We start from the raw sequence: 17,338 nt of genomic DNA, 5'->3' as shown, positions 1-17,338 counted from the left end.
AACTCTTTATCAATGAAAAAAACGGCCGTTTTTCAAAAAATATGTACTTTTATAGTGTAATACCGGCCTTATGCCGGGATTACACTATAAAAGTTTTGTAAAAGCTCTTTGATAAAACTCGAAAAATTCAACCAATAATATCACCGGTTGCATTTGCTCGAATATAACAGATGCACTTATTGGTTGACTTTTTCCAGTTTTATAAAAGATTTTTTATCAAAACTTTATAGTCAAATCCCGACCTAAGGCCGGGATTACACTATAAAGTTTGATAAAAGTTATTTAATAAAATTTGAAATATTTAATCAGTAAGCTTATCGGTTGCATCTGCTTGAATGTAACCTATGAGCAATTACTGGTTGTATTTTTCAAGTTTCATAAAACTTTTAGTGTAATCGTGGCCTTAGCTGATTTAATAATAGGCACTTGAGATCACGGGCCACGTCAAATTTCTTGCAAGTTCACAGTTGAGCTCGTTGAGAATGTATGGTTTACAATTTTATATGACGGTATGAACTCGTAGTATATTTGTTAGGCCGGGATTACATACACTAAGATTTTGATAAAAAATCTTTTACAAAACTTGAAAAAACAACCAATAAGCTAAGCGGATGCATTTTTCAAGTTTTGTAAAGGATCTTTTGTCAAACTTTTATAGTGTAATCTCTTGGCCTCAGTCTTATTTCAAAAATACAAAAAAATTAGTAGCGACAAATCAAATAGGTACAGTTGAACTTGGTTAATTCGAAGTCCAGTCACCAGAAAATAATTCGAATTGTCCCATTAATCTATTCTGGATCTGTAAAATTACTACAAATTGTGCGACTTAACCATCAACATTCACATAGGATAATAGTTATAAATTATTAAAATTTTACCATCGGTTACGAAACTGTTTCCCAAATTTTAGTAATTTATAATTATAATTAATTGATCGTATCTGCTACTACATTATTCCACTATTCTGGAATCAGTATCACTGCACAATTTCTTGGCCATTTTCAAGACTGATTTACGGAAACAGTTCATGATAATTCGTTAGAAAACTGTTTCCCTATAATTTTGCTTACCATTCTTATGCTATCTAGGAAAATATACTTTCACTAACGTATATTACATTGTGTGTGAACATTCCGATATTTTCCGATACTCTTAATGCCGACAGAAAGAACAGATTTTTAATGTTACACCTTGATCTATAGGTTAAAAGCATAATCTGTATCAAGTGGTACACAGTCTCGATGCACTCCAGCTGAAAGTTAAAATGAACACTAAATTATCAAAAAAAAAGAGTAGAGGGAAAAAAACAGAATTTTCAAACTTTCTTTTTTATTAGTTGTTTAACAACTTAATCGAGAAAAGCAAAGTCCGACTTCTAGTAGAATTTTTTCAAACTAATTTTGCTGATTCAAAAATCATGTTTTTTTACCTCCAACTACAATTGAATTACCCAATACATTTGAAAAAAGTTTGAATTGAAAAAGAAATTTTTTAACATTGAATTAGATAGGAAACTCAAGGGGCGTTCGTAAAAGTTATAATTATCCGAAATTCGAATAAACCAAGTTCTACTGCAATCTATTCGTTGCTTTATTAGTTGCCATAAGACATTTTGTCGGTTGGCATATTATGTTACGAATGATCGGAGAAAAAATTGAGTGTTGTAACAGATGAGTACATAATGTTATCAGATATTCGATCGACTCGTATATGTGTTTCCGGTCAATTTATTTTTCTAAATGTGAGCCACTATACACGTATATATATTTAGTCTAGAGTTTTTCTTTTTCAAGCACAGAATAGAAATCTTTTCTGTAAACTGGTTTCCCACGTCATTAAATATAATCGGGGTTAGATGTATATATAGTTTATATTTTGGACAGATTTTTTTTTGTGAGAGAAACCTTGAGCTACAAACGATATAATTATATCTATTGACTGATTTGAACTGAGCACCATCTTTACGAAAACAACCCGTAAAAAACAAATACGAATCAGATTGATTTTTAAAAACAAAATGTTTATTCTAGCAAACAAAATAGATATGTACACACAACTGCAATACAGAATATGACCAGAGCATTAACAGCAATGATGTTATTACAGTCATGTATGCATGTGTAATAAACTGTACAATATAAATCGGATAGTCTTTGCCTCCACAAATATTACAACAAAACGACTTGCTTTTGTTTTTTTTAAATAATGATGAACGTCATCAAATGAACAATGGAAGAAATTTTTAAATTATGTATATGCATAGAAGAAAAAACAGCGTATCTTCGATTTATAGCTTAAATTACTCATGCAGCAATTGCCAAAAGCTTGTACTTCTCGTAGCAAAAAATACAAATAATGTCATTCAATTTCAAGAAAAGAAATGAAAGTATACAAATATATTTATTAGAACTTAATGTGAACATTCAAGTGACGAAACTACAGATGATTTGTGAAAGTGAACGTTTTTCATCTTATTTCAGTATTTGGTGCCGAATAATTTATTTCGAGAACGCGTGGTTTCGAACTTACGCAGTTCTATATTGTAACTATTACTAATTTTGAGGAGCTAAACTTTCGAATGATTTTTGAGCGTAATATAAATTTTTATTTACAATCAATTTGTTTTTTGTATTTTATATTTATATATATATATATACATGAACCTACAAAAATGGCATGACACTGCATGCACGCAGGACCACGCCTAATTCGAGCTGACAAATTCAACAATTTTACACTTGCCCCTGAATTATAGGAATCCTTTTTATCTCGCGTGACTCGTCCATTCACGATCGAGGCTCAAATTAGGAAGGTTGTATAATATATATTTATATGTATAATGAAGATATTGTTCATACAACCCTACTTTAAACAGATCACAGATATGAATACGAGATATAACAACGAAGAACTATATGAGCACTTTCACTTCCAGCAGTCAATGGGTTCGTCATTCAAGAGATGTTCGGTGGATGAAGATATTTAAATGAGTCATTAAAGAGAAGCCTAATGGGGACCATCATTAGTACAATCGCGAATAAAAACAAAGACCGATTAATAAATGAAGGTATTAGAAATGATTATTCAGACCTCTAAACCAGCGGTTCTCAACCTTTTTTGACCCACGGAGCCCTTTCCGGTATATAATTTCTATGGGGGAGCCGTAGGCCTATTTTTTATTTATTCATCAAAGTTACTGGCTTATTTTTACTATTCAAAAATATTAATAATTATTTTTTCCAAATTCACTGGGTTTTTTTTTATTTTCATCGAGCGGCCGCGGATCCCCTGGGAGTTCAGTACTTCTGCAATCATGTCAGAATAAAGAAACATTTGATACATCAGATAGAAATAATGGTTATTTTCATTTTAAGCGATTTCACAACGGAGTGGCATATATATATATACAAATGCAGAAAAATTAAATTTATGGATTAAACTCTTGAAGGCACAAGGGTCAGATAAATTTAAACACTGCGTGTTTATTTGTTTCTTTATCTATGAGGAATAATAATTTTTGAAATAAAAAAATCCACTGAAAAACAACCGCAAGATGCAAGTTAATGAAACTGACCAGACACGTGATAGTACGAAAATTAAATTTACACATGATCAGTTTTTGTATTTATCATAACTTTTGAAGAAAATACATTGGCGGAAATCCAAGAAAAAGAAAAAGAGACACCTATAGAGTCAACATCTCTTTATGATATTTTTAAATTTCCGCCAATATGTTATGTATGGAATAACTTACGATTGCTTCTTCAGATCGGAAACAGCCATTCATACATTAACCTTTCCACGTTGTTCGAAGGCATGTTATGTTAAAAATAGGTGTTAGATCTAAAAAATTTTAACTACCTTATACATATATCTTCTTGAATCATGAAAACTGGGCACTTAAAACTGATGCTAAAGTCGATATTTTTCATCGTGTTTTGTATTTATCATGATTGAATTAGACAATTTTAAAATGATCTTTTGAATGCTCCGTCCTGAGAAAAAATTTACGAACATAACGAGAGAAAGAGAAATATTGTATGAAATTAGAGGTTGAACACAAAATTTCCTTAATTTCTATCACTGAGACATTTTTAGATGGCAATGAAACGAGATATCCATGCTAGAATAACTAAACGACACTGTTGAAGTGTGCTTCTTTTCTCTTTAAGGTAAATAATGAAGAAAATGACGTTATTCAACAAAGTCGATAATGGCACATTGAAGTAAAAACTGTGAACATTTTAACGAGTACATCAAGCTTAACTAGTCTGGATAGCAAATCCAGTGTTTCAATATGACTAGGAATGTGCAAAGACAATAACGGCATGGTTTTGAAAATTGCATCGATGGCGGTTTATTAATTCGGAAACAGAATTTCATAACGGAAATTTAACGCTAAAATACGACATTTAATTTATGGATTCAATCGAAAAAATCATTTGTGACTTTTTCGACATTAAACAACTGAACAGTCGGCCAACAATAAAGAATAATAGCTTTGACGCCACATTCAACTAGGAAAAAAAAACAAGAAGAAAATAGGTGACGATACTAGAAAAGAAACAAAAAAAAGCTAATATTTTGCACATCCCTTAATGTACTATCATATATGTATATATATTCGTTTTATCTCCACTGAGCTTAGAACTCCTCTCCATATATGTGCATTGATCACAAAAATAAAAGAAAAAAATCATTGTCCTTTGGTTTGTCACCGAGCACTTAAAGATATTCACCAACGCGAATTACGACCCATGTCAAATATGGGCAAATATTACTAATTACAAAAAAAAATTAGAGCACAATAGATGCATTCTAACTACATAGTTTTATAAATTGATATTTTTTTTATATATAGAAGCTATATAGACATGTTCTAGCCTTTTCCATAAACACCACTATAAGGATTGTAGAAGCCAAGCCCAGGATGGCCAAGAGGTGGCAGTGGAGCAGAGGATAGTGGCGATAGTCCTGGAGGCTTGTACGGATGATACCTGCTTGCAGCAGATAGCGAGCCTACTGGGCTCAGGCTAGTGGGATAGGTTCGCCTTAATCCAGCAGGCGTTGTTAGCGAAGGAGTGGTGTACAGACCGCATGCTGCTGCATCCATGGAAAGCGCTGATGGCAAACTCACTCCTGCAGAATATAAGGGGAGACTGTTTGAGCTACTAGACAAACTTGTGTGAGTTCTAAGATGTTGAAACAATTCTTCGGATGAAGTGAACCTTTTGTTGCAGCATGTGTCACCCATCATCCAACTACATACGTTAGGCCTTGGTAACACCGAAGAAACATATGCGGATGCAGCAGGTCCAGAGAAACCCGGAACTGAGGTGGGCAGATAGCCAGGCAGTCCAGCTGGGTAAAGTCCAGAGGAGGCTGAAAGGTGAGCGGCCAAACGATCCTGCGCATAAGGTAACTGAGCAGCAAGTTGGCAATTTGTGCAGTATGGATCACGGCACACTGGCACGAAAGTTGAAGCTCCGGTAGCTGTTTTCATACGCGCATAGTTCATGTAGGGTGAAAGAGCCGAGCCAAACCCATAGCCACTAGATTTGAGAGCATTTGCCGCAGCAAGGGGATATGTTGCTGATGCAGCGTCCAAGGGTATATGTCCAGCAACAGGACTGCATCCCGAACAGTTTGCCAAAGCTAACGGGTTCAAACCATTTAAATTCGCTTTATAGCTTCCGAGTCCAACTTGGCCCAGTGAGCCGGAGGACCCTTCTTTGTTTCCGAGAAGACCACCTTCTGTCCTTGAAAAATCAAGTCCGATAGAGGAACTATAACTAGATTCGCGATCGCTAGCTGCAGCGGTGGAAGTCGGCACATGAGATTCGGATCCAACAAGACTAGATGCCCCATTTGAAGAGTTCGAAGACTTCGCATTACTTTCCGAAGGAGTCTTTCTTTCCGTAGAATTTCTACCATCTGGTTGGGAACTTCCTGGAGTTCGTCTGCATTCTACCGACGAACGTCCAAGAGGAGATGATCTCGGTTCAGATGGGGTATTCCTTTTGGAGGTTGTTGAAGCGCTGTCTTTTTCTCTATGAAAGATATTTTCTTCCCTCTTCGAAGTCGAGGTTAGAGTTGGCGTAGAATGTATGCTGTTGTCAGGGCTACATGCTGAAAGCACATCCTTCGAATCTTTGGTCACACGGATCTCCTCGTTACTACTGGAGCTTCCTTTGTCAGATGATGAGCTTCCAGATGACGAAGAGTTCTTTGACGTTGGCTTTTCTGCTCCAATGTTGCTGCATATTTGAACCAATTGAGCCAGAGGACTCGTTTTGTAGTCCGACTACAAGGAGAAAACAAAAATAATGTTAGAATTTCTGAAATTATTTTATGAAAGAATTATTTGAATATTCAGAGCTTTAACCAGATTTTAAAAATTACGATCCAAGTACTATGAACCGAATGCGTTTGAAACGTTTCACACTTTATATATATATATATTTTTCAAATCGTAATAGATATATATCATTTTTTTAATAATAGGACTTAAAACCAATAAAAAATTTGTAAAACGCTCATATTGTGCTTTCATTAAAGTTAACTGCAATGAAAAATAACAAAAATATCATGATCAAAAGTAAAAAACCATCCCACCAGAAAAAGCATAACGAAAATTGAATTTTATGAAGAACGATGTCAAAAATGTATAACGGCCTACGGTGATTGAAAGCTTATAACCATTTGCATATCAAGTTGCACATCCAAAACTTGATTCAGACACAAGCGTTAATGTGGTACTCAGAAATGCGCTTAAAACTAAAGATCCCGATGTAGGTGATCTGGCGTTACAAATGAGAGACACTATAATTTCTTTCTTCTATCTTAGCGATTAGCTACGAAACTCTATATTAGAGTTGGCATCTTGTACATTATTCGTAAAACACATCAAGTGCTTTCTACACAAATATCTGCATCTGTTAATGTTCGGTCTAGTCAGCTCAATTTGCGGCATAAAGTAATCGTTCTTCATAATAGAATAGCATTGCATCACACAATCACTGAAAAAAATATCAAAGCAATGAACAACCTTGAAGTAGAAATATGATCTAACCACAAAATGTGAAAACCAAAAAGTAAAATTTGAATTTACCAAAACCCGCTCTATGTCGAAAGTAAAACTATCACATACAAGTTATAGCCTCGAGCAACATTTTTTTTTTAATATTCATATCCGACCTGTCACTAAGGAGCCAAAAAAACCAAACGTTTCACAACGCCAACGTAAGAAAGAAAAACGCTACACACAAGCAGCTTCGAAAGAACAGAACACAGTGGAATCCGCAATACGCAATAAGCCCTTTGCGACTAAAAACGAGTTTGTCTCTTCGTTGGGTTTGCACAGGAAAAATATCTTGGACATTTCTGTCAACAGCAGACGGGCATTTTTCTCTTTCGACAAGAAAAACGGAAATAGTTTTCAGATGTTTCCAGTTTTGAAACATTTTGTTGGTGTTTGCGAGACAAGAGATGTTGAAGTCACGGAAGAGGGACTGTTAAGTATTAGTAGCAACAAAATAAGATTATGAAATATCATGCTTCTTTTCGCGTGGATCCAAAAACTGCGCAACACCAACTGTATCTCAATAACTCCTGCTTATTGGAAAAGACTATAAGTAACGAATTTTATTGCAGCAATATTTCTGAGTAGCCTACTTTTAAAAAGATCGTAACATACGCGAAATATTTATATGGTAAAAATAACATTCTCAAGTTCTGCACATAATGAGACATTGAAACAAAACACGAGAACTAAAATCGAACGTATTGTTTGTTTCGAGTATATCTTAATAACGTGATTTAAATTTAAGAGAACCTACCGAACGATTAAAAACTGGTCCAATAAATTTCTTTTCCACAGCCAAGGGATTTTTTTTCTACCGTGATCACTAATTCCGTTGATTGATATTATCATTTTTACATAACTCGATGGATGACAACCCAATACAAGTAGGATCAGGTAAATCAGATCATACTTGAAAAAAAAATGCATGCAGTATTTTTTTTAACAACCTACAGACATTTTGAAACAGGTCTCATTTTCTCACTCCGTGTTTTTTTTCAACCTTTCAAAGTTATTTATTTTAATTTATCCGACGTTATCGGGGTCTCAACCCACTCTCTTTTAATAGAATATAGAATTTTGAATAACGTTATTAACACAAAATTGGTTTCTAATTTAAACTTTTTTTTTGGATTTTATTTGTTCCATCGATTAACTTACGTCAGCTTATGAGAAAAAAGTAACCAATATAAAAAAGCTTCTTGCACACTAAAAATATTTCAACGCGCATATGGTTATATGCAATAAGATTCCCAGAAGGTATGAAATTACAATGATAAACTTGAAATACGCATAACGAAGATGCAGTATCAATACATTTTTGTAACCAAAAACTCCGTTCATTTAAACTCAACGGCATCCAAATTTGTATGGAGAGAACTACAATATTTTTTATTTTCATTACATTAGGTTACTATCATGAAAAATTCTCATTCTATTATTTACTAGAGCACATTTAAGCATGCCATTCTAGAAGCTTAGCGATTCTTCAGTGAGAAAGAGACACGCATTGTGGGAACTTCGTGATACTCGGAACCATTAGAGCGCTATTAATGATAATTTGGTCTCAAATCATTGCCGACAGCATAAACAAAACGCTAGCCGCAGAGTAACAACATAAATCAAGTTTTCATTTAAAACTTGCAAAGAGAGCACGAATTCCTTTTTATTTGCTACAATCGAAGGACGAAAACGGCACATATAAATGAAATATAGAAACTCATTTACTGAAATGAAATCGATTTATCACAGAGAGCAGAATCCCGTAGATCATTGTTACAAACAAGTGGCCTCGCAAACCACAAGGAATTAATCTTGTTATCGTTTGAAATGAGCAATAATAGCATAATTTTCCGACTGTAGTTTAGACCAATGAAAAAAGGAACATTTTGTGTAGCCTCCTTTATAAATATATGTATATAGGCCCATTCCATCACCATTCACTTATTTTTTTGCAAAGTTCATAAAATCGTCGTTTGCATGCTGTATTATAAATGCAGATGAAAAGTACAAATACAAAGGGATGTCCTACATGAGGAATAAAAAAAAATATTGAACATTATTTTAGTTTTTCTAGAAATCTATATTTTGTTTCTTAATTTTTACGGGTGTTCTAAGCATTTCTAGATGTTATGCAAAAAACACATCTAGAAATAATTTACTATATATAAAACAATACGGAATCGGGTGTATTTGAGATATTCTCATTCGCAAAGTAGTATTAACTACGCGTATTACACTCATCTAATGAGCGACCTCGCTACGACAACCAACAATAGGCGAGATTTCTTGACTTTTTACATTTGCAAAAAAGGTATGTATATCCTCCTAGGTGTAAGCTTATTTGAAGAAAACAGACAGAAATATGATATGCAGATGACACAGAAGAACCATGTGGGATTGAGACTTTTTTGTTTTCTTTTCACTGCGAAACCGACAGTACAGCTCAAACTAAATTTTAAAAACTTTAGGAAGCAGATGTTTTTCTTAGAAGAGAACGTTTATCATAATGAAACGCTCCAAGATGGCTGAAGAAAAAGGCGGGCAGGCCACTTAATTCCTTGTTTTGAAAGTCACCGTATATGAAATACGAAGGCGCGGGCCGACGTTGGTGCAGCTAAAAATGCCCTGTTACATCGTCGCCAGGGCCATTTGCCCTAATTTATGTCCTCTTTTTCTCCCCCCCTCCCATCCTGCGGGCGTAGAAAATAGATTTTTTGACAGCACTGCCTGTCGTCCTCGTTAGCAGCTGTTCCAAATTCATTAAAACAGCGAGACGTGTCCTAACCATTGAAGAGTAGAATACGTTTCGCGAGTGAACTACAACTTAGGCACGTCAAGAAAAATTGAATAGTTCTCATAATTTGCTAAAACATAAATTGTTGCTTCACTCACGTCCTGTTGGAAAGATAACAGTTTCTCCCAGCCCCCTCACAGAAAATAAATGCATTCATACCTTGTCGACAAATAGATTAGGCACAGTTTATTTAAGGGATGATGGGTCGCAAAAAATACGGGGCTTTCTGACTCATAGGGGGATTCAGGTCATCATAATTTATAAAGTACATAAATTTTTACTTGAAACCTAGTTGACCTTCAACAAAAACAACTCTTCTTCAACAGTAAATGAGCGTGTTAAGTCAGTGAAGAGTAAGATTTAATACTTCCCAGATAAATACCGAGACAACACACTTTTTTTCTGCCAACTGCTTTTTTTTACTAGCTCCAACTGGCAAATTGGTCAGTTATGAAGAAATCAACTTGATAATACACTTCCAGAATCATTCACTTGGTTCTAGCTGTATATTAGAAGTTATTCCAGAACACTTCTAAAATGTTCTTTTCCTATTACGTGGCCGTTTTCACGTATGGAGTTTCGGTGTACAGAAACCACACTCTAAAAAATTTAACAATGTACCAATATTACACAAATAAAGTCATGTTTAATATGCATTTGAAATGAATACATATATTCGTAATTTTTTTTCAATAAGAAAATTCCTGCCAAACAGTTGCATTTAAAAATTGATTTCCTGTTTCACAGTTCCACTTGCTTTATAACAGTTCGTTCTATTTTATAATTCACACTCAATTCTTCTCATTAAAGGTTTGTTCATATTTATTCAAAATTCTTTTAGTGGTTGTCAGCATTTTCTCTGGAATTTAAGGTCCTAGTCTCACGTGGCATTTTTGAAGTGTCGGTTGGAACATCTCCATTGACATCAATAGGAAACCTGGAAACGACCCTTTTCCTGTAAATAGAAAAATATATATCATAAGTATAAAAGAAATCAATCAAATGAAATCATTGCACTGAATTGAAAAAACCGTTGAAATACAGATATTCCGATAACAGCACGAAAAACTTCATTTATTTCTGAAAAATAGGTTTAATGAGTGGGATGATGCAATTTTAATTTACATATGAGAACCTATATTTGAATATTTTAATAACTATATAAAAATGACTACAACAAAAGCATCAAATTTCTGTTTTTTATTCATAGCGAATATTCACATTCTGTGGATTTCCTCTTTATATTAGGCTTTGTCCTTTATCTAAACTAATTACCGTAAAATTTCCATTTATTGAAGAGATTTTAGTAACATTTTCTTAGTAGTATAAGAACCCAGAGCCAGATAAATATATTTTCAATGATTAGAGAGCCTGAATACTTCAACACATTTCTTTTACTTCTAACAATTTTACACCCATGATTATGAAACTTGAAAGCTTACCTTGTATTCACTAAACTCGTCTCGACATAGAGCGAGAACATATAGATCAACTTAAAATGTCTGCTGAAATTATTAGCCTTAAAAGCGAAATGCGGTAAGTTTTTACATATGTATTAAAAGAAAAAAAAGAAAGCAAAAAATATTAACTCACCTTACATGGGGTTGATCCACATCCTCAACTTCTGAACTAAACTCCGCTGTTCACTTGACTCAGCCAGTAAACTTTGAAAGCGCAACAGAAGATTGTATAATAGACAGTGCCGATTAGTTAGTTACATGACAACCAAATGAGTTACGAAATGAATTGAAACGTTATGAGTTTACCAATTTACACATGGTATAAAAAAACAAGGCCCCGACACGAGAAATCTTTTGTATGAACAAGTCTTCTTCCCCCATGCAAAGTGTAATTTTTATTTCATCTGTTTTCTCTTATATATTTTCTTCACTTACTATTTTCCAACAAAAAGGTTATTGATTGAACAAAAACCTAACGTTTAATCTCAAAGAACAAACGTAGTTATACGTCAAATTAAAACATGTGCTCTATGTTTAACGACTTTGTTAGGCAAAAAAATTAATTTTACCTAAGACAGTTTAAGACCAGTTATCGCTTCCATCACTGAAGACAGGCCTACTTACCTTTACAAGCGTCTTAAGTTTTGTGGCTATAATCGATGGCTTCTTATATAATGGCCATGCGAGAGCTTTCATTTAAAATAAAAAGGATACTCTGCAACGTGATATAAGAAGCCCTTCAACATGTATAAACCGATCACATTCTTCAAGAAAATAAAACGTACATATTATAAAATATCACCTACATTATAAGACCTAACCTGTCAGCTTAAATATCAGAGCAACAATTTTTGAGAGCTATCTTTAACAATTCTGAGAGTAATTAAATTGTTGCAATTTCACGAACTGATACGTACCCTAAAAGAGCATATGAATTGGAAACCTATCAAAAAATAATAGTTGCCGTGATGTTTGTGAAAAATGATGTGGTCAATAGATGAGAATGAAAAATGAATAACATGAAATAGTAATGTTCCTACTCAAATTAAACATCCCACAATACGGATACTATACTCTAATATTAGGTGGGGAACAAAGTACTTGCCAGAAATGATAGGCAGTGCCAGACGAGCTGCAGTAGTCGTGTTCACAGTCTAATTTGCACAATCGCGATTGTTTTAGAAACTTTAAAGTGTTCTAGAAGTACGCAAAATTTTGTTTGTTGCTTGCAACTTTTAGATGGTATACGGGACGGGTAAAATGCCTGTTGAGAAATCGAAAATTCATAACATCTCATTTGGTTCCATTGAAAACCCAAACTTAGTGCTTTCAGGGATGCAACCATGGGCGGAGATACGGAGGGGGATAGGCAACCAGCATCAAAAGTGAAGCCTACTGATCTAATGTATATGAGTATATATGAATTGGCACCATCATCATGTCCCCCCAGACTTTCACGTCTATATCCGCCTATGGCGGCAACCACGATAAATTCCGTCTTAGGAGAGTCCACTGTAAGTGTCAGAACAGTAGGATACTGTTTCTACTATGGACATTTCCCTCAACAATCCAGCTGGAAATTGCCCCGTGCGACTGCAAAAAAAGTCGCCAGACCCACACTGACACACAACGTTATATTGTGTCTGGTGGGATCACCATGGAATAATCTTATGACTTTCTTCGGAAAAGATATATTTCTTGCTTTTTTTTCTGTATCCTTTTTTCCAAACAGTAAATTTCTAGCAAGAACTTTGTTCCCCACCTAATACAAAGAGAGAGAGCATCACAAGTACATACGATGTGTGTCCTAAAACGATAGAGTAACATTTTATTCTCAATAACATATAGAATAACCGAATTTATCTTCCCAAAGTGAAAATTCGTTTTTTTTAGTAAAAACTTCTGGCTTTACAGGAACAAAGCGTAAATGGCAATTCATCATATATCACATTTCTTATAGCAGGAGAATAATTGATCAAATGGGGGAATAGTGATCTGTACTTGGAATGATGGGGCCATTTAAACAAACTGAAGTCCAAACATATTTTCAACGGCCGATAAGTTTTCCTTTTCAGGGGTCTATCCAGCCAAAATGTGGGTCCGTTTACTGGACCCTTCTCAAAATATCGGATCTGAAAAACGAACCGTTCACAAATACAAATTAGTGAAACCTTAAATTTGGCAATTCATTTTCTTTTGTTATAAATTAACTAGATTATTTCGTTTCCCACAAAATTATTTATTTTTAACAAAATCAGGACCCTACCAAAAAAAGTCTGGACAGACCCCTGAACAGATGCTTTGTTCTTTTCTCATGTCAAACACTCGTCCAGGCGTTCGATTCAACAAATTTTCGGCAATTACTGCAGTGAAATATTTTGCTGCGTTTAGAAATCTCTTCCGCTTTCTTCAATACAATAGAATACTATTTGTATTGCTCACCATTTTCATTTACTTTGCGTTCGACTGCAGCCTGTATATTGTCCATTAGATTTGGCTGAAGATTCAGCTTCACGATCTTGCAGTGAAGGCTCACTGAGCAAATGCGGCAGAATTCGGATGGCTCCACCATTTTGAAACATTTTTTAAAAAACATTTTCGACAAAATTTATACTTTTTTGGCTTTGCAACTTCAACGAAATTATTGCCTAAGAAATATTAATAGTAGCTAGATACACGTTTTATACAATTTTCTAATATCCGGATAAACTTATATTCACAAAACTGAAAAATACACGTAGCCCTATCATTTAGGGACAAACCTTATATGCATACATCAGTTCATTATACGGAGATGGTTTCTTATTTCTCGTTCACTTTTTTAAGATAACACTGAAAAAATCATCCTATAAATGTTGCAATATTTGCAGTAACGTTTTATTGATGAAAGCACACGTCAGGCTTTAAACTTTAAGCTTGAGAGCATGTCTGTTTGTGAAAGGCAATATAAATTCTAGATAAAATTTCCTACTAGAAAAAACCCCATCAGAAAAGATGAACATTGCCTCATATACTTTTATAATCACCTGGTCTAACTTTCTAGCAGCTAACATTCCTTTATGTTTTCAATATTTCTACTTTACACATATTCTGTTATGTACCTATATTTCGTTATCGTTTCAATTTTTTATCAATAAATAATCAAAAGAAAAAGTTAACGGCTTTTATTAGTGATTTGGAAGACTACTTCCTTTCATTTTTTTTCGATTTCCGAAGGGTTTAAAAAGATCCCCAACGTGTTCGTGTGAAATGCACACGCACATTTATTTATTTGAACTGTGTGCTACGAACAAAAGAAAATTATACAGAAGAAATCATTGCCAGTTACCAAAAAAAAAAAAAAGAACTCACGAGCTCCATTCCCAGATAGCCGATGAATTGTCTGACACATAAAACCAAGTTTCGACTTCTGAGCTTCGCTTCAAGCGTGTCTACCTAAAAATTAGCACGCATATTTCGATAGAGACACGTCAGACAAACTCCAAAGTTGACAGCCTACCTGACAGCACAATAAGAAAAGCCGAGCTTGTTAGTGCACACGCATACTGCGATTACTACCATTCGCACATTTCATTGTACCCTTATCCGGAGTCCTTCCTATATACGTGACATTGAAATGACAATTTTCCTTTGTGCACGCATTAATATGACAGATTTAACTTCGATAACATCAAGGCTAATCATCATACACGATTTTTTCATACATTATTTTAATCTTTTCGCGAAATTATGTATGACTGTGAAAACACTGTGCAGGGATTCAGCGTGAGCTGAAAACGAGAAAAACTGAAAATAATAATCGATAATACTGTATAGAAAAACTGTCCGAATAAAAACGTGTATCAACACAAGCCTCAACGGGTTTATCAAACCCTCTGCTTTAGAAAAACGAAAAAAAAAAAAAGAAGTTTCACCAATTTTATTCAACATGATGGGAGTGTGTAAACATTGGAATTTAGTAATTCGAATTTTGCATCCAGTACAAAAATATCTTTTTCATGAAAATTAGATTCTGCGTGCACTAGGCCCATCACCCTCGCAAAGTAAAATTTATCGTTTAAATTTTAGGAATAAAGTGCATTCTTCAATATGAAACGTAACAACCACCTTTCGAAACAATAAACAAACTGTTTTTGTGGAATTTCATAAAAAAAAATTCCGAAATTTCCTTACATCATCATGAATAGCACAATTTCTCCGAAGGAAATACTCACAGCAACTATCACGATAGGGTGAAAAGAAACCTTGCACATGACATCCTCTCGAAGTATAATGAAAGATTAGAAGAACCAAACACACTCCCACCAATATCCAGGTCATGCGAGAGGTTCCTTCCTCTCAATTCTGTGCATATCATAAAGAAATCTACACGTGTTAAGAGTTGTACTCAATTAATCAAGCGAGGCAATTAAGGAAAACATTAATCACGAAAAAGAAAAATAACCGCCGACGTCTTGTCAACTCAACAAGATATTCTGAGAACTAAAGAAATAAATACATAGGGTGGAGTCTCGAAGCTATATAAGGACGGCGAAAAAACTCTTTCTCGGAGAGGAACTAACAAAAACCTGTTCGGTAGATTTGAAATCATGTAACATTATAACCATGGCGGCAAGAAGTTGATAAAGAAAGTATTTACGTCTGAGGCCAACAAATAATACAGAGTATGGATGCCCTCTTCACAAGTTTCCAAAGTTCCTATGTAGGTCCTTACAATTACACACAAAGGATCGTTCTTCTAGCTATGTTTTTAGGTTGTCAATGTAAGAAATTTGTAATTTGAACTTTTTGTTGAAAATTTTTCCCTTCTTATTGACGATAATAAGAGAAAACCCCTAGTAAATAATGAGTTTAATAACTGAAACGATCCTGAAACATGAGCCTTCGAAGCAGAGGCAATTAAATTTGGAACATTCAATTTGCAGCTATTGTACCATGCAAAATCATGCCTTGTCGTTTGTATTGCTATTCATTCGAGTACGGATACGACTCACTCAGGAGAAAATTCTGTAATGTCACGCACGTATTTCACTATCGGCGTATGCATGACACCTAAATTCCGCAGCAGAGCCCTAGGCTAGGATCTTTGGCATGGCCCCACCGTAATAAATTTATAGTGTGGAAAACAAAAAATAATAAAAACCGCAAGGCCCCAAGGCTGGACCCCTGTCAACCTAACCCTTGTGAGGGGCAATGGGCGTATGCGGTTAGGGTTGCGTATAGCCTATTAAAAAAAGGTACACGACTAGCAAATAAAGATACAGAGCGTCAGCACAGTAAACTCGATAGCAGTCAAAGAAATCAACATCATACAGCCATCATTATAACAGTCTCGACATAAAGGCCCAACTGTAACGAACTAAATCAAGACTTTAAGACGTAACACAAACACGAACTTAATAAGGTAAACATGTAGACTTGCGGACATGCGGTAGGTAGTGCACCGCGAACAAACAATATGGTAAACAGGTCACTTGTTTAATCAACTCGCGTCTTTTCATCCCGTACTACAAGAATGAAATAAATCCTCTTGCCACGGACATCATTATTTTCGGATGTCTCTCATCGCTCGATGCAACAACAACAGTTGCACAGCCGTGTGTGGCACTATCTCGTTATTAAAAATAAATCTACCGGATTTTTTCTTTTCTCCTTTCTTCAACAACATAAATAAGTATTAAAAAGAGTCATTTATATGACGAAATGATGAATGTGCACAGCTAAATACTCACGGAAAGAGTGAACTGTAAATACGATGATAATCTGTACGCATCAAACAAACTTGCATATGAAATTGTGCGAAAATTTCAAACGAGTAAATATTTGCAGCAATGGAAATTTAAGTTAAAAAAATGAAAAATATTTGCAAAAATTTAGTACATAAAAAACAACTAAAGGGCTTGTACGAACCGATTAGAATTAATTTAATGTTTTTGGTAAATCTCAATATATTTTTCCGATGAAACGTTCTGTGCTATCTATACCGGGGCCGTAACTAGA

At 34.6% G+C, this 17,338-nt stretch overlaps 1 protein-coding gene across 3 annotated transcripts in view; it reads right to left on the bottom strand.

Annotated features, from left to right (window-relative positions):
* Positions 1 to 1,999: 1,999 nt before the first annotated feature.
* LOC149080627 (uncharacterized) overlaps positions 2,000 to 17,338 on the bottom strand; it is a 38,126-nt gene continuing 22,787 nt past the window's right edge. For 2 of the 3 annotated variants that reach the window (XM_089239777.1, XM_089239776.1), the window contains exon 2: positions 2,000 to 6,304. In XM_089239777.1, coding sequence (XP_089095903.1) covers positions 4,880 to 6,304 — 1,425 coding nt within the window. In that variant the 3' untranslated portion in view covers positions 2,000 to 4,879. Of the gene's footprint in view, positions 6,305 to 10,504; positions 10,834 to 17,338 lie in introns of those variants that run through there. The other variant, XR_016193610.1, reaches the window with a different exon arrangement.

The sequence above is a fragment of the Pholcus phalangioides genome, unplaced genomic scaffold (assembly GCF_987345545.1).
Source record: "Pholcus phalangioides strain wild (caught in Gottingen) unplaced genomic scaffold, Ppha-v1.0 ptg000011l_1, whole genome shotgun sequence".
Classification (NCBI taxonomy): Eukaryota; Metazoa; Arthropoda; class Arachnida; order Araneae; family Pholcidae; genus Pholcus; species Pholcus phalangioides.
This window is presented reverse-complemented; position numbering and strand designations above follow the sequence as displayed.